Source organism: Alternaria incomplexa, assembly GCF_024043165.1.
Source record: "Alternaria incomplexa strain BMP 0042 chromosome Unknown scaffold_16, whole genome shotgun sequence".
NCBI lineage: Eukaryota > Fungi > Ascomycota > Dothideomycetes > Pleosporales > Pleosporaceae > Alternaria > Alternaria incomplexa.
Window position 1 is genome coordinate 404,350 of NW_026249865.1, and position 18,105 is coordinate 422,454.

The 18,105-nt window shown below is 53.2% G+C and overlaps 9 protein-coding genes across 9 annotated transcripts; 3 read left to right on the top strand and 6 right to left on the bottom strand.

The window, feature by feature from the left end:
- Nucleotides 1–216: 216 nt before the first annotated feature.
- J4E90_009533 (uncharacterized protein) lies at nt 217–925 on the bottom strand (the record flags this gene model as incomplete). Its single annotated transcript, XM_051439052.1, has 5 exons — nt 217–258; nt 342–534; nt 704–765; nt 814–842; nt 892–925. 5 exons carry the CDS (start codon nt 923–925, stop codon nt 217–219), a joined length of 360 nt encoding a protein of 119 aa, XP_051287129.1.
- Nucleotides 926–1,316: 391 nt separating this feature from the next.
- On the top strand, nt 1,317–1,624 carry J4E90_009534 (uncharacterized protein; the record flags this gene model as incomplete). The annotated part of the gene is made up of 2 exons (XM_051439053.1): nt 1,317–1,353; nt 1,416–1,624. 2 exons carry the CDS (start codon nt 1,317–1,319, stop codon nt 1,622–1,624), a joined length of 246 nt encoding a protein of 81 aa, XP_051287130.1.
- A 221-nt stretch (nt 1,625–1,845) lies between these two features.
- On the bottom strand, nt 1,846–3,234 carry J4E90_009535 (uncharacterized protein; the record flags this gene model as incomplete). Its single annotated transcript, XM_051439054.1, has 1 exon — nt 1,846–3,234. The coding sequence occupies one exon, from the start codon at nt 3,232–3,234 to the stop codon at nt 1,846–1,848; it is 1,389 nt and encodes a 462-aa protein (XP_051287131.1).
- Nucleotides 3,235–3,510: 276 nt separating this feature from the next.
- Nucleotides 3,511–3,914, top strand: SMG1 (Serine/threonine-protein kinase smg1; the record flags this gene model as incomplete). Its single annotated transcript, XM_051439055.1, has 3 exons — nt 3,511–3,660; nt 3,709–3,816; nt 3,870–3,914. The coding sequence occupies 3 exons, from the start codon at nt 3,511–3,513 to the stop codon at nt 3,912–3,914; spliced, it is 303 nt and encodes a 100-aa protein (XP_051287132.1).
- A 458-nt stretch (nt 3,915–4,372) lies between these two features.
- On the bottom strand, nt 4,373–5,660 carry J4E90_009537 (uncharacterized protein; the record flags this gene model as incomplete). Its single annotated transcript, XM_051439056.1, has 4 exons — nt 4,373–5,084; nt 5,142–5,338; nt 5,399–5,497; nt 5,562–5,660. The coding sequence occupies 4 exons, from the start codon at nt 5,658–5,660 to the stop codon at nt 4,373–4,375; spliced, it is 1,107 nt and encodes a 368-aa protein (XP_051287133.1).
- Nucleotides 5,661–6,979: 1,319 nt separating this feature from the next.
- On the top strand, nt 6,980–9,242 carry J4E90_009538 (uncharacterized protein; the record flags this gene model as incomplete). Its single annotated transcript, XM_051439057.1, has 2 exons — nt 6,980–7,152; nt 7,205–9,242. 2 exons carry the CDS (start codon nt 6,980–6,982, stop codon nt 9,240–9,242), a joined length of 2,211 nt encoding a protein of 736 aa, XP_051287134.1.
- A 588-nt stretch (nt 9,243–9,830) lies between these two features.
- On the bottom strand, nt 9,831–13,092 carry J4E90_009539 (uncharacterized protein; the record flags this gene model as incomplete). The annotated part of the gene is made up of 2 exons (XM_051439058.1): nt 9,831–10,053; nt 10,112–13,092. The coding sequence occupies 2 exons, from the start codon at nt 13,090–13,092 to the stop codon at nt 9,831–9,833; spliced, it is 3,204 nt and encodes a 1,067-aa protein (XP_051287135.1).
- Nucleotides 13,093–13,582: 490 nt separating this feature from the next.
- J4E90_009540 (uncharacterized protein) lies at nt 13,583–15,897 on the bottom strand (the record flags this gene model as incomplete). The annotated part of the gene is made up of 3 exons (XM_051439059.1): nt 13,583–14,184; nt 14,242–15,539; nt 15,590–15,897. The coding sequence occupies 3 exons, from the start codon at nt 15,895–15,897 to the stop codon at nt 13,583–13,585; spliced, it is 2,208 nt and encodes a 735-aa protein (XP_051287136.1).
- A 1,326-nt stretch (nt 15,898–17,223) lies between these two features.
- Nucleotides 17,224–18,069, bottom strand: J4E90_009541 (uncharacterized protein; the record flags this gene model as incomplete). Its single annotated transcript, XM_051439060.1, has 1 exon — nt 17,224–18,069. The coding sequence occupies one exon, from the start codon at nt 18,067–18,069 to the stop codon at nt 17,224–17,226; it is 846 nt and encodes a 281-aa protein (XP_051287137.1).
- Between the last annotated feature and the right edge of the window lie 36 nt (nt 18,070–18,105).

Below are 18,105 nucleotides of genomic sequence, written 5' to 3' on the forward strand. Positions count from 1 at the left end.
GGCCTGCTGTGCAAACATCGGAAACCGGAGAGACCCTATTACGTCTGTATACTCCGTCTCGGAACACGCAGAACCCTTTGCCAGGGTCCCGATCTATCTACCCCAATTCCAGTCACCGGAGATATCGCTGCCGTACTCGTCTGCGTCATCTCATGTGGCTCCCAGCATATGCCGTGTGCCCATCCTGTCAAAGGGTTGCTGCATCACTGGTATCTTCTACTGCCCTGGCTGTTGGACAACTTGGACGTTGTTCTTCTTCTGTAAGGGAAGTTAGTTACTTGATATCGAAATAGAAGCCTGGGCCAACGCTATGTGGAATCCAAGTGCAACTGATGACGTACCTTCCACTTCTCCATCTCATCTTGCTTCAACTTGTACTGCTTGACTAGCTCTTCCAGAGCCTGCTTAAGACCATCCGAGTTGGTCTGCAGGATCGGCACAACGTCCTTGACCGTTCGCTCGGTCAAGACACCGTTGATCATACGGAAGCATTTCCGGTCTCCTGACAATGGTTGCAACGTCTCCAATACGAGTCTGGTATCTGTCAGTATTGATTATGTTGTAATGGGAACATGAAGCGGTGTAAGATATTTCAACTATCAAGTCATGGAGCAATGCAAGGCTGATGCAAGGGACGAGCGGTGTGGGAAGGTTTGAACGATCGCCGGGTGTGGCTTCGTGGTGATGGTGCTATGCGACTTACTTGTGCTCTTCTGTCTCTTGCTCGATGTCGCCAATCTTTGAGGCAATAGTTTGGAGTGTATTCTTCGAAAAGGTCAGTTGAGCATTCACGCCTTTGTGAACCGTTCTTACCTTGTAGTTTTGATATGTCGTCTGTAGCTCTGTTTCGGCTCAGCGAGGGCAAAATTATCAATCAAAATAACCACTGACCTTGTTGCTTCTTCAGCTGCTGCTGGGATGCCATACTGACGATATGACTTTTTGACGTGTGCCCGGTGATGAGGAGTCGGCGGTGGTTGCGGGGAACTCGGGGGAGAGAAGATTCTTGATTCTATGCGTACTATCTAGGTACGAAGTCGGATGCTCGCTGATTTTGGATAGAGAACAGAGAATGGAAGTGGCCGTGTAATTTCTAAAAAGCCTCGCGAGTCTTCACGCGTTCGACACAAAGTGGCTCCGAGTGAAGGCGCGCGCTCGGACGCAGTTCACGAGATCTTCAACGATTCGATTCGTCGGCAACTTCAACATCTCCAAGTACCCGTCCGATCGAGCCCAGCACCATCACCCTCTCCTCCGAGTCTCCCAAACTTCGCACCGTCTACCCTCGCAAACACTACACTTCGCGCAAACCCACAATGCATCCCCATCTCCACACCGAAGAAGTCCAAAAGAGTGCGCCACCCCTCCCCCTCCACGCAGCCCACAGCGCACACCTTCTAACATCCACGGAATAGACTGCGCGGACGTCGTCGCAGCGCTAGAAGAATGCCATAACCGCGGCTTCATCTGGAAAGTAACCGGGAATTGCACCGACGCGAAATACAAAGTCAACATGTGCCTGCGCGGCCTGCGACTCGAGCGGACGAAGCAGAATCGCGAGGCGGCCAAGGAGAAGAGGGAGAAGATACAGAAGGTGTGGAAGGAGTTGGACGAGAACAAATGAGCATGCGAGGGGTCCGTCACGGGCATGAGAGAGATATTGCATACGGATGGGAGTTTACGGATACGATCAACAGCGAGCTTTCAGGCTCTTGTATTATACGAATGCGGAATTGAGGCGTTACGGGAGCGTTCATACACATTCATGAACTATGTTCATAGTATTACTACACGGCTGGCCCAGCATGGAAATGCTAGAGCTAGATACTCCAATTCTAACAAACACTACTCATCATCAGAGTCGTCGCTAGATCTACCAGCTACGGGCGTAGTGCCAGTTAAAGGCGTAGTACCCAGACTGTCCAAGCCTCTCTCTGTGATCAAGCGGCCTCCTTCAACGCCGTTTGCGGGTAACGCTGGAAGCCCTGACTCCTGGCGCAACTTCTCATACTCGTCGCCTGTCTTCTGCAGTTGTTCCTGGAGGTACTTCTTGCGCTCCTCAATTCTAACCTTGTCGTCCTTCAGGTCTTGTAGTTTCTGCAGGATCAAGTTCTTCCTCTGCTGCTTCGTCTGTATATCGATCGTGAGACCTTCTAGGACTTCGTCTAGGTCTGGCAGGGGCGTAATACGCGGTGGAGTCTTAGTGCCATCTTCCTCGTCTTCGATCTTCTGGCCGTATCGTCCTGCGCGGGCTTGAGCTGCGGCGAAAGCCGTGTTCCTCTCTTCGTCTGAGTCGTCCGTCCCGTCGTCGCCTGAACCGCCTTCGGCGTCGTTGATGAGTTCTGCCATTTCCGCGCGCCGTCTTCGTCGTGCTTCCTTCTCTGACTTGCGACCAAGCGATATCTTGCCATCTTCGACAAAATCGTCGAAACCTTCGGCTATGTCCTCATCTTCGTGTATGAGACGCGTTTCTCCGTACTTGTCTTTTGGCCGAAGAGAAATCTCGTTCCTGTGCTGTCTAAACTCGTCTTCCCCCTGGTCGTCAGACGCCCACGCGCGGTCTTCGTCGTCGAGGGCGTTCTCCTCATGCGCCAAACGTCGTCTCCGCGCCTTCTTCTCGCGAATCTCGGCTTCTGTAGGGATCGCAGATGACGTCTCGAGCGACGTGACAGGACCAAATTTCGATGCGATATCTAGGGCTTGCGTCTCCTCTTCATCTTCAGCGGACGTATTCAGGTCGCGGGGTGTTGACGGCGTCGAGTTTCGCAGCTCTGCTATATAGTCTTTGCTGTATTCGGTAGGGCGAGCGGCTTCAGGCACGAGGGGTGAGCGCGCCCGCAGTTGCGCACTCTTCTCCAGGGCTATGCGACTGAGGTTTGCCTTCTTTGGGGTCACGACGGCTGTATCGCTCGAGTCGTCGCCATCGTTCGCGTCTTCGCCTGGGCCAAAAGACACTCGTAGGGAAGAACGCTTCTTCGCTTTACCAATCGTTGGCCGCTTGACGACTACACGGCCAGTTAGTACGGAGCCACCTAAGTCGCCAGCTTTCAACAAGGCCTGGAGAGATTCGCTGTGAGTTTCCCCAACGTCAGAAAGGCTGGCAATCGCGACAATTGGTGACTGACCTGTGGGCTTCTGTACTTCGCTCGGCGAGGTGTTCGCGCTGTCGGTGGATGCGTCGTCGTCGTAGCTGCCAATCTTGCGTGCAACGCGGTTGGAACCGGATCGCTTCATCGTGAGGATGTTTGTAGTAGAAGTTCCTTTATCAGAAAGGAATCTTGAGCTGTAGAGCAGAAGATAGCATGCGCGCGCACATGTCGTGGCTGCCGCCTACGCACGGGCCCTCCGCAAAATCCACGGAGCTATCCCACCATGCGCAGCGCTCTCTTGCTCGTGAACACCACGCGCGTCTCCAGCTCACGACCGACCCACACGAGCGAAGCCACCCGAAGCCGTCACCAGGAACCCGAACCGCCACATTCAAGCTCAAAACAGTCTACTACCGTCAAGATGCCTCAAGCACAGCCAGAACTCAAGAAGGTGAGTGAACCACGCCGACGCAAGCTTCCAGAACCTAACCTTGCAAAGTACCTCGAGAAGCGCGTTCTCGTCCAGCTCAATGGCAGCCGTAAAGTCATGGGTATTCTCCGCGGTTACGACGTATGTACTCTTTCCCTGTTACCTCTGAATCGAGCTTACACACCGCAGGTCTACCTAAACATTGTACTCGATGAGGCGCTAGAGGAGAAGGCTGGCGGCGAGAAGGTGCGCATCGGCATGGTCGTCATCAGAGGAAATGCCGTGGTCATGCTTGAAGTATGGAATCCCATCTCGTGAGAGGCAAGAAATCAAAGCTAACTAAGTCGCAGGCGCTTGACCGCATCAACCAGGACGTACCCAAGATCGGACGATAGAGAATCAAACGCGCAGGCGACGAGTAACACAGCGCCCGTGGTACATCGAAAGAGAGCAAGAGCGAGGCAGATGGACAGAATCTGGGCATTACAAGGCGCATGGGCGTTTGAGGCGCGAACACTTACGGGTATGCCTCACCAGGCCCCTTTCTACGCCTGCCCATCCAGAGCATCACCATCACGGAGGACATTTGCGGAACATCTATATTGACATTTTCATATCTACAGGACGATACTGTACCCATATGATACCAGCTGGGCAAATTGGGCGAGGATAGGCTTGGATCTCGATAAAAGAATCTGGTAGAGAAAAGTGCAACGGCGCCCGGCCATTACTATCTTCAGAGTCAGAGAATCAACAAACCACCTTTACAGCTCCAACATCACGATTTTCAAAGAGGAACTCAAGTGCATTTGAAATATGATTTACTGACGAGTAGCCTACACAGATCAGATCGCTATAGCTTCGCTTTCTCCCCTCTGTTAATCTTCTGCACAAGACCCCATGCAATCTCCGCATAGGGCTTCATCATAGCCCCATACGACTGCGCCTGCTCGCTACTCGCCTGTCTCAATGCATACCGTGCCGCAATTCCCTGCATGATGATGGCGCTCCTGTACGTACTGAAAGCGTCACCCCAAACAAAGTCTGGTCGCGGATCCCAGCCTGCAACTTCAGAGTACCACGCAATCAGTTGCTCGCGGGTAGGCAGACCAGGTGTAGCCCCAGGCTGGAATCCCTTGTGTGCGCGCCCGATCGACATGGCAGTTTCATCCGATGCTGTCACGTAGGGCGCGAGAACGTTGTTCAGATCAGACAGCGGGTGGCCGATCGTGCTCATTTCCCAGTCCAGGATGCCGATCACTCTAGATTCTGTCTTGTGGAAAACGACGTTGTCGATCTTGTAGTCGCCGTGGACAAAGGTCGCGCGGTCTTTGGGCTGCGTCTTTGGGTCTTTGAAGAAGGCTACCATGTCGTCTTGATGCGGTATCTTGCCTACTGGCTCCCCAGTCTCTTTGTCTTTAGCTGCGCCTTGCGATTTGGAGATGGTGTCGAAGGTTGCAATTTGGCGGTTGTAGAAGCCAGAGTTCTTGCCGTAGGAGGCGAGGTTGACAGACGCGGGGGATACGCGATGGAATTTCGCGAGCGTGGTTATGGCGGAGTGCCACCTGGAGGGTATGCATTAGTACTGTCGTCGATTCTCAAGTGGTTTTGAGAGATCATACATCTTGGTGCGTTCTTCAGCTGTTACGCCTGGAATCGCGGGATCTTCGAAGATACGCCCGTCGAGGAAGTCCATGATGTAGAAGTCGGTGCCAATGACGTCCTGGTCCTGGCAAAGACATAGTGCGCGCGGGATGGGAACATCGGTCTTCTCGAGTGCGTGAATGATTCTGTACTCGCGGTCGACTCTGTGCGCAGTCTACAAAACCTCGTGTTAGTTATGATAATCGATCTTCGCAAATGGAGAGCCTCAGCATACCTTTGACAGCAGTTGACCCGGCGGCTTCTTCCTCATAACATATTTCTTGCCATCTTTGTCCGTCAACTGGTACGTCGGATTCGATTGTCCATAACCGAACTTTTAACTGTTAGGTTTCATCTCCAGCAAACATGCTATCTCTTCCGAACTTCGAACAGCGTACCTGCTTCACGTCCAGCGGGACTTTGATCTCCGGTACATTGTCGGTGATGTAGCGCTCTAGCGACGTAATGTCGATTGGTTGTCGCACGTTGCCGGCCATGGTGAGAGCGGCTGTTGAGTAAACATGGTGTGGGCGCGCGAGCAGTGATGTAGTTGGCACGGTTGACCATCACCGAGGCGTGAGCCGAGGCAATTGTGGAACATGGGGAAAGGCGCTCGGTCGGCGAGTCGGGAACTGCGGCGACTCCGCGGGTAGCTGAGTCGATGTGGATGGGATTTTACACTCTTGGAATTTGAAGTGTTCGTGAAGAAGACTGCAGACGCATGTTGTTGAAAGCTGTTGTTTCTCGAGTAGTGACTAGATACGCAGTCTCAATGACTAAATCCATGTGGTTACCACCTAGGCACATATGTAGTTCGAGTAGATATGGCAGCTTCAGGGCTGATTGCAACCTTGAAACTGCTCGTTCCAGCACAATGCCAAAGAGCTTTCACGCCTTCATACCTGTTGGATATTCCAGGCCTATAGCGAGCGATCGGGAGGCAGCCGGGAATCTGACTGCCTCCCCCGCTCCCGCTCCTCCTCACGTGCCCACGCGTTTGCGTTCACTGCTTATGCAGGGCTTGGTCTCTTCGCATCGATAAAGCAAGGACATGGTTTGGTCATCGGAGACTAAGTACGCGACTTGATGGTGCTTTTGTGGCGTCGGCGGGCTTTGGGATATCAATAGTATCTTCAATAATGACTGGTGATACTAGCATAGCCCAATAGTCCAGGCAGCCGAATATGGGAAAGTCAATTCACATCATGCGAAACCCCCTATGCTTCAAACAAGCAGTAGCATTGTCTAGTATACGCAGATGAAGGACTGTTTGTCGCGAGGCATAGGACGGCTGTATGCTGTCATTGGTACGGGATTGATTGCTTTTTGTCGGTCCCAATGCGCAAGGATCTGCGCGCTACCGTCGCGTACCACAGCTTGTATGACATACTGTTGCATTTCAGTTGCGACCTCGAGAACGTAGGATGTTATTCGAAGCAGCGTTGAAGTGAAAAGAGGGGCTGCGCGTAGAAAAGGAGGGACGTTTCCCCTGACGTTCTGGTGCAGATGGATTGGGTAGCGATCGGTTAATTAATCATGCTCGTCAGTCGCCGCTACGTTGGCAGTCCAACCCCTGCGGTACCATCGCATCAAAACAAACACCGTCCAACCTGCCCTGTGCTACTCCAAACAGGTCGACCCTGTCAACGAGCCGTCCGGTATGGCCTACCCGCACACTCCCAGGCGTCTTGGAGCGCGCCCTGCACTCCACCCCACTGCTTCCTCGCCCAATCTCTCGCTGAACGCCAGCCGCAACATCGCACGGCAAGCATCGCTATCCGCATTAGTCGGCGCTGGAGGTTCGCCATCGAACAGGATGGGCGCAGACGGGAAAGATATTGATGTCGGCGACACGGTCGACGTCCCCGGCGGCATGGTCGGTGTCGTCAAGTTTGTAGGCAGTATTCGGGGCAAGCAGGGCGTCTTCGCGGGCGTCGAACTGAACAGGGAGTATGCAGCGCGGGGCAAGAACGATGGCGCTGTCGATGGGTACGCACACACAACGCTTGATATGTATGCGCGCATACTGACTTGTCTATAGCACACAGTACTTCGACACGTCTGTTCCCGGCTCTGGCATCTTCCTGCCCGTACATCGCGCTCAGAAACGGGTCTCGGCCGACTCGTCGGACTTTGCACCTGAGCCTACCACGCCTTCATACCACAACAACTTCAGTCTCTCAACTATGGAGAAGCCGAGCTTCAGCCCTAATACCCCCTCGATGCCAAAGCCACAGTTCTCACAGTCTGTCGGGCCCGGAGCCCGCGCGCCTAGTCCCAAGCGGCCGCCCCAAGCCAGACCATCATACAGACCCGAGTCTCCTCTCCGAAAAGGCAGCCTTGGTACCGGTCCAACACCGGGAAGGAGCGGCGGACTTACACCCTCTGGCTTCTCCAAGAGCGCAATCGGCGCGCCCCCGCGATTCGCGAGTCCAGCGCCTCCTCGTTACGCCAGCCCTGCCCCTAGAGCCCCTCTCCCACAGAAACCACGCACACCTGGGCCCCAACGACCCTACTCGCGAAGTAGTTCCCGTCTCGGCCACCAAGACACCATCGACGAGGACAATGAGACAACCCCGGTCGGCGCAGCGCGGACCAGCAATGACTCCATGGCAAGTTACAAGTATAAAAGGCCTGGTTCGCGCCTCGGCTCGCAACCAAATGAAGAAGTACAGCGGCTTCAGGCGCTGCTAGACGAACGCGAGAAGCAGCTCAAGGAGCAGGCTGCTTCGCTGAGTGAGATGGAAGCGAGTCTGTCAGAGATTCAAAGCCTGATACCAGAAGACGGGTTGGATATGGGTTCGGCGCACGGTAGCAGCGAGCCTACTGATGTAGCGCAACTACGAGCACTTCTTAGGGAGAAGAACGATAAGATCGCCATGCTCACATCCGAGTTCGACGCACATCGATCCGATTTCCGCAGCACCATCGATACCCTAGAGCTCGCCAGCACCGAAACCGAACGCGTATACGAGAAGAAGGTGGAAGAGTTACAAGAAGAGCTACGGGAATATGCGTCCCGCAGCGAAGATGTCGAGACTGTAGCGATGCAGTTGAAACAACTAGAAGAGCTTGTCCAGGAGTTAGAAGAAGGTCTGGAGGATGCGCGGAGAGGCGAAGCTGAGGCCCGAGGAGAAGTCGAATTCTTGCGGGGCGAAGTCGAGCGAGGCAGATCTGAACTCCGTCGCGAACGCGAAAAGGCCGCTGCTGCTCTGAAGGGGGCCGGTGCAATGGTCGACGCACCCCACACACCAGGGCAAAGAGAAGTCGAGCAGCGCGATGACGAGATTCGAGGTCTCAAGGCCATCATCCATTCCTTGAGCTCTGGTGGAGGAGATGACCGTGTCCGCTCACCACTATCGCGACAAGCGTCCAATGTCGATGCCGAAGAGCTCCAAAGCGCCAAAGCGAACGCAGAACGTCTCGAGCGCGAGAAGGAAGAACTCCGCGGTCTTGTAGAACGCAAGGCCTACAGGGAAGAAGAGCTAGAACGTGAGCTAGAGAAGCTAAAGAGGCAGCTCGGCCTCGCAGAGCAACGCGAAAGCGTCATCAGCAACGGCCTGTCCGAACACACGGCGACCCAAGAAAAGCCCTCCGAGCGCGACTCAAAAGACACCGTCGTAAACTGGCGCGAACCACCACAGCAAACCCGCCGCGATGCTCCCCCCGCACTCTCCGTAATGCCAGAGTCCGACGGCCGCTCCTCCGCCAACAGCAGCCTCCTCTGGTGCGAAATCTGCGAAACAGGCGGCCACGACATCCTCAACTGCTCCGCCATGGGCGGAGACGCCTCGTCCTACCCCCAAGACGACGGTCTACGAAGCGGCAAGGACGTCGTCATCGAAGGCCTCCGCGGCCTCTCCGTCTCCTCCGCCGGCGCCCGCCCTTCTGCCCTCAGCCCCTCGAAACCACCAGGCAACGCGCCCACATCCCCTCTCCCCACCCCCTCGTTCAACGCCTCGAACTCCGACCTTGTGCCTCCCAAGGGCGCTGCTATCGCTGATCCGGATAAATGGTGTGCGCTATGCGAGAGCGAGGGTCATGATGTTACGGCCTGCCCTAATGAAGACGCGTTTTAGAACATGAACGGAGATGTTGTGTTGTCGGATCATTAGTGTCCGTTGTGTAAGACCAAGGGGCGTGGTGTTATTGCTTATCCGTCTGCATGAAGACCGTGTGGAGGGGACGAACTATCTGATCTTTATCTATCATCAGATTACAAGGGGAATGTACGGGGCAGGGATTGAAGAGAGAGAAAGAGAGGATGGCACCATCTCCATTTTCCATATTGTTCGTTGTTACGCGTATGATATCCCCCCCATGATTGAATCATTTCGAATCTGTTCTTCATTTTGGCAGATTTGCTGGTTAGCGATTCTTGGGCGCGACTCTTTCAAAACTACACTATTATGCGTATATAATATTATAATTTTCTTGTTCGTTTCGGTCTGGTTTGATAGGGTCGAGTAGAGAGGATTAGAGGCATACAGATAGTGAGATCATCGGGTCAATCAAAGCAATGGTTAGGTCTACATTGGAGACTAACTGACTGACTACCCTTACTACTTAAAGTACAAAGCACTGACTGGATTTTCCCCAAACTAGATTATAACGCCAGGGTAAGAACTCCTTTTACCATGCATACGCAGCGTGATATTTCCGATCGATCAAGCCTTCTTGCTAGACTTGTGCTTCTTGCTCTTCTTCGCAGCACCCTCCTTGAACTTCTCGGCTTCTTTGTATGCTTCCTCGACTGCCTCGCCGACTTTCCTCTTCTTTTCGCCTGTCTTGACGGCGACGGTCATGCTGCCTGCGCCACCCTTTTTGGCTGCGTTGCTGACGGCGCGTTCGGCGTCTTCCCAGTCAGCAGCTCCGGCGCCAATTTCGTATCTGTAGGTAAACAGTTAGTGGTTGTTCGATGTGTGACTGTGGAACGTAAAGAACTTACTTATGCAGAGGTAGAGCATCGATCATGCTCCTTTGCCTCTCCTTGTCCTCAGCCAGGAACTCATCGCCACCCTCCCTGAGCTCCTCTTGTAGATCCTTCTCGAGCGGAATGAAGCGGTGAGCATCCTCAGCAGCGTCATCACCGGCACCGTTCTCTTCTACTTCCATAGCATCGGGCATGGTTTCTTCGACTGCGCCTTCGACTATGCTGCGGAATGCTGTGGCAGCCTTTCGTACAATCTTGACGAACATGGCCATCAGCTGGCTGGAGTTAAGATTGAGTTCCTTCTCCACGTCGGAGAACTCTTTGCGTTGCAGACCAATGGCGAGGAGTAGTGCAGTTTGGATACCGCTGAGCTTGACTTGGCCCTTGAGACGGCCGGTAAAGTAGAGGGTGGCGATGGGAGGCAGCATGTCGAGGATAACGTGGTAGTCGAGCATGTTGTTGGCGTACGAGTCCAGACGCTTGAGATCGAATGGTGTGAAGAGCGCGTCTAGTTCGGCCTTGCTGATGGGTTTCGCGGCTAAATCGGCGTCTAGCTTGGATCCTGCTGATGCGGACTCTTCTATTGACAAAGAGGTGATGGAAGGGAATGAGCGGAATTGGTAGGAAAGGAGGGAGAGGAAACGCTTCTGGAAGTCCTTGGCGAATGCGGCGACCCAGCTACCGTCAGATGAGGTTGTCTCGAGCGAACGCAGCATGATACAAGTGTGTTCTCCAGTGAGATCGTTGGGTGTTTGTCTAAGATAGACTGGGACGAATGATGCGCGTTTCCAGAACTTGTGAAGCTGCGATGTAAGGCCATACGATACACCGACATAATCGAGCTTTGGTGACCTCAGCTCCTGTAGTCGGGCAAATAGCGGCGGCATCTCGTTGGCTTCCCGGATCTTGACATTGTCCTGTAAGAGCGACGTGTTCTCCAAGTCTTCCTCTGTCACTCTGCGCATCTGTTCCACCTCCTGAGGCTCAGATTCCGACAAGCTGGCGAGCTTGCCATCGTAGAAGTCTACCAGAAGCTGTAATGCCTTTGATCCGTAGCCCATCTTGACGTACTCCGGGTTGGTTGCTATCCGCACAATACGAGCTCCGGAAAGACTTGCGAAGTTCTCGTCCTGGAACTGCTGCGATACGATCCAGGGAATGAGATCACCGCCTGCACGCTGTCCTCTGCTCAGGCTGTTCATTACACTCTCCCTGCTGATCTGACCTTCGAGCGCCACTTGGATCACACAGAGAGGCTCGGGGAGCTTGTTCTCTTCTGTGGGCCCCGTGAGCACAAAGAGCTGATGGGCGGGCGCATCCGACATGAGCTGGAGATCGTTGGGCGTGTTTTTGTAATGGCTAGCTACGTACAGCGCCATCATCTTTTGAAGGAACTTTTCGGCAGCCGGGTTGTAAGAGAAGAGGGTATCCCGGTTGACATGAAGAAGTTGGCATTTGTCAGGGTGCGGGCATCCTTGCGTGTTCGTCCTTCGGGGTAGTGTTGCATCCAGACATAGAAGATCGTTCATCCACCGCTCCACTGAGTCGCCTTGAGCGTATCGAATGGGTTCTGACAGTGTAATCTCCCGGAGTGATCGGCCAGTCATGGAGGTCTCGTTGCCGTCCTTTGTCTCCTTTCCAGTCGAACGATCAACCACATGAGTCGAGCCATTGTTTCCTTTACCTCGCGACTGTTCGCGAAGTTGCTGGATCAGCTTCAAGGACAGCGAACGACCGGTTCCTTCGTAACCGTTGATGGTCGATGCCATGAAGACTAGGTAGGGACCCATCAATTTCCGTACGAGGGGCAGAGGGATTGCCGCAGCCTCGTCAATGACCAGGAGCTCAGCTTGTCCCAAGACGTGCGAGTCTTCGGGCCTGATGTATTGAATAACCTGTCGGTGTTGTCGATGTAACTCGATTCGTACGATGGCCTTGTTCTGATCGGGTTGTGTAGATTGCATGATGGTGTAGTCTTGGTGGTCTGCGTAGTTTAGCGAATCAAATCCTTTGAGTATGAACTCGAAGAGCGTCTTCAAGTTCTCTGGACTGGGCGATGTGATGTAGATGTTGCTGTATCCATGCGCTACTGCTGCTGCCACTGCAACACCAAGAGCTGCTGACTTTCCTCGTCCACGAGCTGCGGTGAGGGTAACCGTGCTGCGAAGCGTCTTCTCGACGATGGCCTCCACGAATGTCAGAAGAGCCTTGGCCTGGTCCACGGTCTTCGCAAGCTTGACAAGATCTCCGGTAGGAGGCGAGTCTGCCAACGACTCCTTGATCTCTGCCAGCTCTTTCGCCTTCGGTGTCTTGCCTTCCAGCTCTAGGTCTGGTGGTGGCAGCTGCTTCACATGCTTTCCGCCTGAGATGGGGAGCACGTTCAGCTCATCGTCGACAACCAAACAGCTGTCGCATTTCCCGAGTGACAGCAGGAAGCGCTCGTTGAAGCGCGCTACCACGTCGCTATGTGCCTCCGTCCGATACCTCGAGTGGATGTCCATGGACATTGTGTACAGCTGCTTCAAGCTGCTCATGCCCTTGAGCAGCAATATGACCAGTCCTCCACCCTCGACCGTCTCGATTGTCCTCGCGAGTAGGTTCGGCGTAAGCGCTTCGAAATCCTGCAGGATACACATGCCGTATGTATTACCCAGAATCTTGTCGGTCTCCTTGTAGTAGACATATCGGATGTTCTGCGTCGAGACGAATAGTTCGAACGGGTCTTCGGTGTCGACATCGCGGATGCCGCGCTTGAGTTCGTTCTTGATCTTCTTTTCGCGCTTCTTGCGGTGACTTGAGAATCCCAGCAGCTTGTTCTTGTATGCCCACAGCACCGACTTGTTCAACTTGACGTCCACGTTCAGCAGAATGTGGTAGAGGTTGACGATGACGTCCTTTTGGCGATCGCCAACCACTACGAAGAAGCTGCGCTTCTTTTCCTGGGCGCCATTGCGGATCAGGGCCGGTATACGGGAGTCGATGGCTTTCTTCGGCATCTTGAGAGCTCCGCAGGCGTCGCCGCCTCTAGTTCGATAGCGGGTGTGGTTGGGGTGGCGCACGCGATCTATCGGCTGAGTTCGGGTCGCGGAAGAGTTTCGTTTAGATTGGAGGGCGGTGAATCCTGTTGCCCTTGGTGTGGTGGGTGACGAGCTGCGTTCTAAGGAAAAGTTCGAGCCGTCGCGATGCCCGAGAAAATAATCTAGGATCCTTATCGATAAGAGCAGCCTCACGCTACCTACGCGCTACAATGCGAGCGCGTCTTGACTTGAACCAAAACTTTGAATGCATGCATTTATTTTCATCTGCTTATTGTTTCACTCTCAACTGGATTAGCCACTAATAACGAGAGATTCAGTGACAAGATTTATCATCGTACGGGCTTCATATGTCGTTCAGAGTCAAGACAACGAAATCACACACATGGCAATGTCGAGCCCAATCAGTGCATAGGGACGTGCTATATGGCAAAAGCTCACTACCGAAATACTAGTCGGTGGTTCCCGCCTTCCGAGCCTCAGTGTACGTCTTCAATCCCACATGCTTATTGATCCAATCCAACACAACCGTATGCCACATGAGCCCATTCTCCGGTTTCAGCACCCAATGGTTCTCATCCGGGAACGTCAAGAACTGACTCTCAATTCCTTTACACTGCAGCACATTGAACGCTGCCAGTCCCTCACTGATGGTGAGCCTGTAGTCCAGTTCGGAGTGTATGACCAGCTGAGGCGTGGCCCAGTTCTCGGTAAACCTGGACGGGTCCCACTTGGCCCAATTCTCGGGGTTGTTCCAAAGCGTTCCCTTGATATCGTGGAAGGGGAAGTACAACTCCTCAGACGCCATCTGGCCGGACATGCTGAAGACGCCGTCGTGGGTCACTAGGGCTTTGAATTCGCGGCCAAGAGGGTGTCCTTGGATCCAGTTCATCATGTATCCGCCGTAGGAGGCACCGAGAGCAACAGCTCGCTTCGTGTCGACGTAGCTGACATTCTGCTTTATGTAGTCGAAGCCCAACACGAGGTCTTCGTATGGCAGACCGCCCCACTGGCCTTGGATCGCATCTGTGAAGGCTTGTCCGTAGGATGTGCCTAGAAATGAAGTCAATATTTATCTACTATACAGTTTGTGGTACGAGATTCACGTACTTCCTGTAGGGTTTGGGCAAATGACAACGTAGCCTTGCTCTGCGAATACTGCAGGGTTCCAACGCGTACTCCATCCATCCGTCCATGCACCCTGGGGTCCACCGTGGATGAGGTAAGCGAGGGGGTATGTTTTGCTGGACGAGAAGTTGCTGGGCTTTATAACCCAGGCGTGGACCTTGGTACCGGATGCAGCGCCATCCCAATGGATTTCATCGATCTGGTGGCGCGACAGACCAAACATGGACCCAGAGCGAGTGTTTGAAGATATGTACTTGGTTGTCAGATGATCAGGGTCGGAGTCGTATGGCCGATCGTCGATGGGAAGATCGTAGACGGCAGTGTCTTTGTTTTGTGCGCTCAGTGGGACCAGTGAGTAGAGAGAGTTCTCGATCAAGCTGGTGGAAGCCAAGAAAAGATCGCCATTCTTGAGTACCTGTACTGAGCCGATGGTCCCACCCTTCACTAGTAGTGATGGCAGAGGCTCCTTCTCGCCGCCAGGCTTAGGGGGTCCGGCACCGTACAAGTTTCCACGCCCATGTGATTCGGCAGTGAAGTAAAGGCGCCAGTCGTCAGGGCTCCAAGATATTGACTGTGGGCTTCGATCCCATTCACCCTTGCCGTCTTCAGATCCGTAGAGCAGGGTGACCTCTGAGGGTTTCTTGTAATCGTGGATAATGAAGGGCTGATTCTTGTCTGACTCGTAGCCGTCAGTCTTCATGGAGAGGAAAGCGATCATGCCACGCGAGTTCGACCAGACAGGAGACGTGCTGGCGCCCTCGAAGCCTTCGATGGATACATTTTGAATTTGTGGCTGGTCCTTGAAGTGAAGATCATCCCAGAATGTTTCAGACGCGGAAACGTAGATGTTGGTCTTCGTGTGTGTCGCAGGGTTCAGGCCAGGATCTTTCGCCGTGAAGACCAGGCCATACTTGCATATGTCGAAATGATCCTTTCCACCAAAAGGCTCAATCGGCGACTCCAACTCCGTTCCCTTTAGCGCATTTATCAGAGGATATCCAGGGTTGGCACCGGTATCTTGGGACTTCTCCGACTTCTTCAAGATAAACTTGCCAAGCCAGATCGCGTTCCGGTTCTCCGTCACGTAATGATCCCAGTGACGAACAAATCCGGACTTGTAAAGCTTGCCTGAGGAATGTGGCTTCTCGGCCAGCTCAGGGTTGAACAGCGTACCATCTGGCTTCGCCTTACCGACCACAGCGAAACCGAAAGTGTCATCACCGAGGGCATAAATCTTGGCGTCGCTTACTGGGCCGTCGATATGTACAGCAGTATGTTTGCTGAGAGTCATTTAGCAGTCGCACACTCATATGGGAAGTATTGGACTTACGTTTTCTCGAAGTTGTATGGGGAGCCAACAACCATCTTCGTGGTGCCATCATCATTCGACTTTAGCAATAGTACAGTCTCATCGTCAAGCCACGAAGGCTCGCTGAAGGATGCATCATCTGTCACGAGACTGGTTTGTTGGCTTGCAGCATCCAGAATGCGAATCTCGGATTTCTTCGAATGTTCAGCAAAGCTGTATGTGGAAACCGCGTACACGACTTTTGATGCATCAGAGTTTGGGACACCTCCGGAACGGCGTGGCGCTTCGAGTAGCACCTCGGGTGTGAACTTGGAGGCTCTGATTGTCATACTGGTGTTGGCTTCAATAGAAGGTACCTTTGTAACATGTTAGTCGGTTGTTCAGAATGGACTGCGTCTCATGTTTAGGCTTTGGACCATGGTGTTGAGATGTAGGATCGTGTCGTGTTGGCGACACTCAGAAGCGGTGTAGATGTAGCCGTACGGATACCACGTATGGTGTAGAGCCGACCATGAGATGCTAGGGAGGAACACGATCATCAGATCATAAAGCAGATCATTGAAAGAATAATGCATGCAGCTTTTGCCCTTGACCAAAGTCTCTTGTTGTCGAGCATCATACACCCAAAGAAGCAACGACCTCAGACACCCGCCACTTATAAAGAAGGGCGGCTACGGATCGATGAAGGGTATTGGAACCGTGACTTACTGAACGATGGGCTTGTCTCAGGATATGAGCAACGAGCGTATCCTACAGGTGAGTGATTGCGATGGTTGTGAAGCAAGGAACGCGGAAGGGAGCACCGTGGTAGATGTCTCACGGTCCAACTAAGCGGATGTGGTTGGCCGATCCCCTCACGCGGGCGGGCACCAGCCACCCCACCAGCTAGCGGCGTTCTTTGTGTCATCACTCACCGACGTTTGCATTGCCCCGCCTATGATATCTGTGCGGTGTACAACGATTCCGATCGATGGGTACCGGCTACGTTCAGTCTTTCCATGTGCACACATTTACATTATATACGATCTATTTTGAAAAATGTCCAAAAACAAGTCCAGGGACAACAAAGTCCTGTGGCGCAGTGGTAGCGCGCCGTTCTTATAAGATTCGTCAGACTCTTATGACCTCATCTCAGGTTATGCGGATGCCGTGGGTTCGAAGTACGTGATTTCCGGACAACCGTGATTCGATTTCCTTTACTAACAGCTCTTCCAGCCCCACCAGGACTAGTGATCTCTCACCTTTTTTTGCTGTTTTTGCAGACTCCTTGTGCTCGCGGGCCGGGCCTTATCTTTTGGTGGCGGGGCTACCCTTGCGTAATACTAATCTCTACACTTCTAAACACCTGCTACGAACTAGGAAGGAAAGCGCATATGCTGAGCATGCGAGGAGCATTGTGCTGTTAATCGTAATAGTCAAGCTATCAGCTACTACTTCACACCTGTCCCACTCTCTGTTGACATCGCCATGCATTCTGAGGTTCCAGGGAAGAGGGACGTTCATCAAACGTATAGCAACATGTACATGCATTGCTATCCAGAGTAGAAACACAGGTCGTCAGGCAAGCAACTACAGACAGGTTATCATGTCAGAGTGCATGAGCACATTGTTCTCAACTCTCCATCTCCACCCTCCCGCGCACCTCCCTCTCCCCCTCATGCATCCCAAGCGCGCGCCGACCACTCCATCGCCGTGTCCGCTCGCTCCATCCGTTTCCTCTGCTGTACGGTTCCCATACGCTGCACAACCTCTTGATACTCTTCCCCACCCCTTTCAAACGAAACAACAATCTTCCTCCCACACAACGCATTCAGCGCCTCCTCCACCCTCTTTTTATTGAGAAAGATCCGCCTCTTCCCCGCCCAGTCCACGACCACTTCCTCCAATTTACGCAGCATACACAATGCTGCTCTGACCGACCCTGAATCCATCCCAGATGCCCAGGGTAAATCCATGTACTCCTGCACTGCTAACAGCGCGGTCGCCCACTGGATCTTCAGCGAGCGGATGGAGGATATCTGGGCGGGTGACAGCCGGCAAAGAATTGTGGCGAGGTCCCCTATGTTGGTGCAGGAGACGGTGTTGTGGTAGAAAGGCAAAAGATGTGTTTCTAGGTAGAATTGCCGGGATGCGAGAATTGCAGCGAAGGGGTTTCGCGTTTGGGGCTTGGTATTATCGGATAGAGACGTATCGTTGATTTCAAGACCCATCATCATATCATCAATATCCACATCCATCTCGATCGTCTCTTCCTCTTCTGCTTCAGTAATGGCTGCCCCTTCGAGATCCGCATCAAGAGGTAGGAGTTGAATAATCTCACCCGTAGTGAACGCAAATTCGTAAATGCGCTTGCGGATATCGCCTGGCAAGTTGAAGAAGGCCGAATCTGAAGAGTTTTGTATGCCGAGATCTAACATTTCTTGCGTGGGTTGGGCTTTCTTCGCTTTCTGGTTGAGCATCTTGGGGGTGAAGCGGATTTTGGGTTGGGGATTGAGAGACATATTGGCTGGGTTTGAAAGACTGTTCGTGAAATTGGT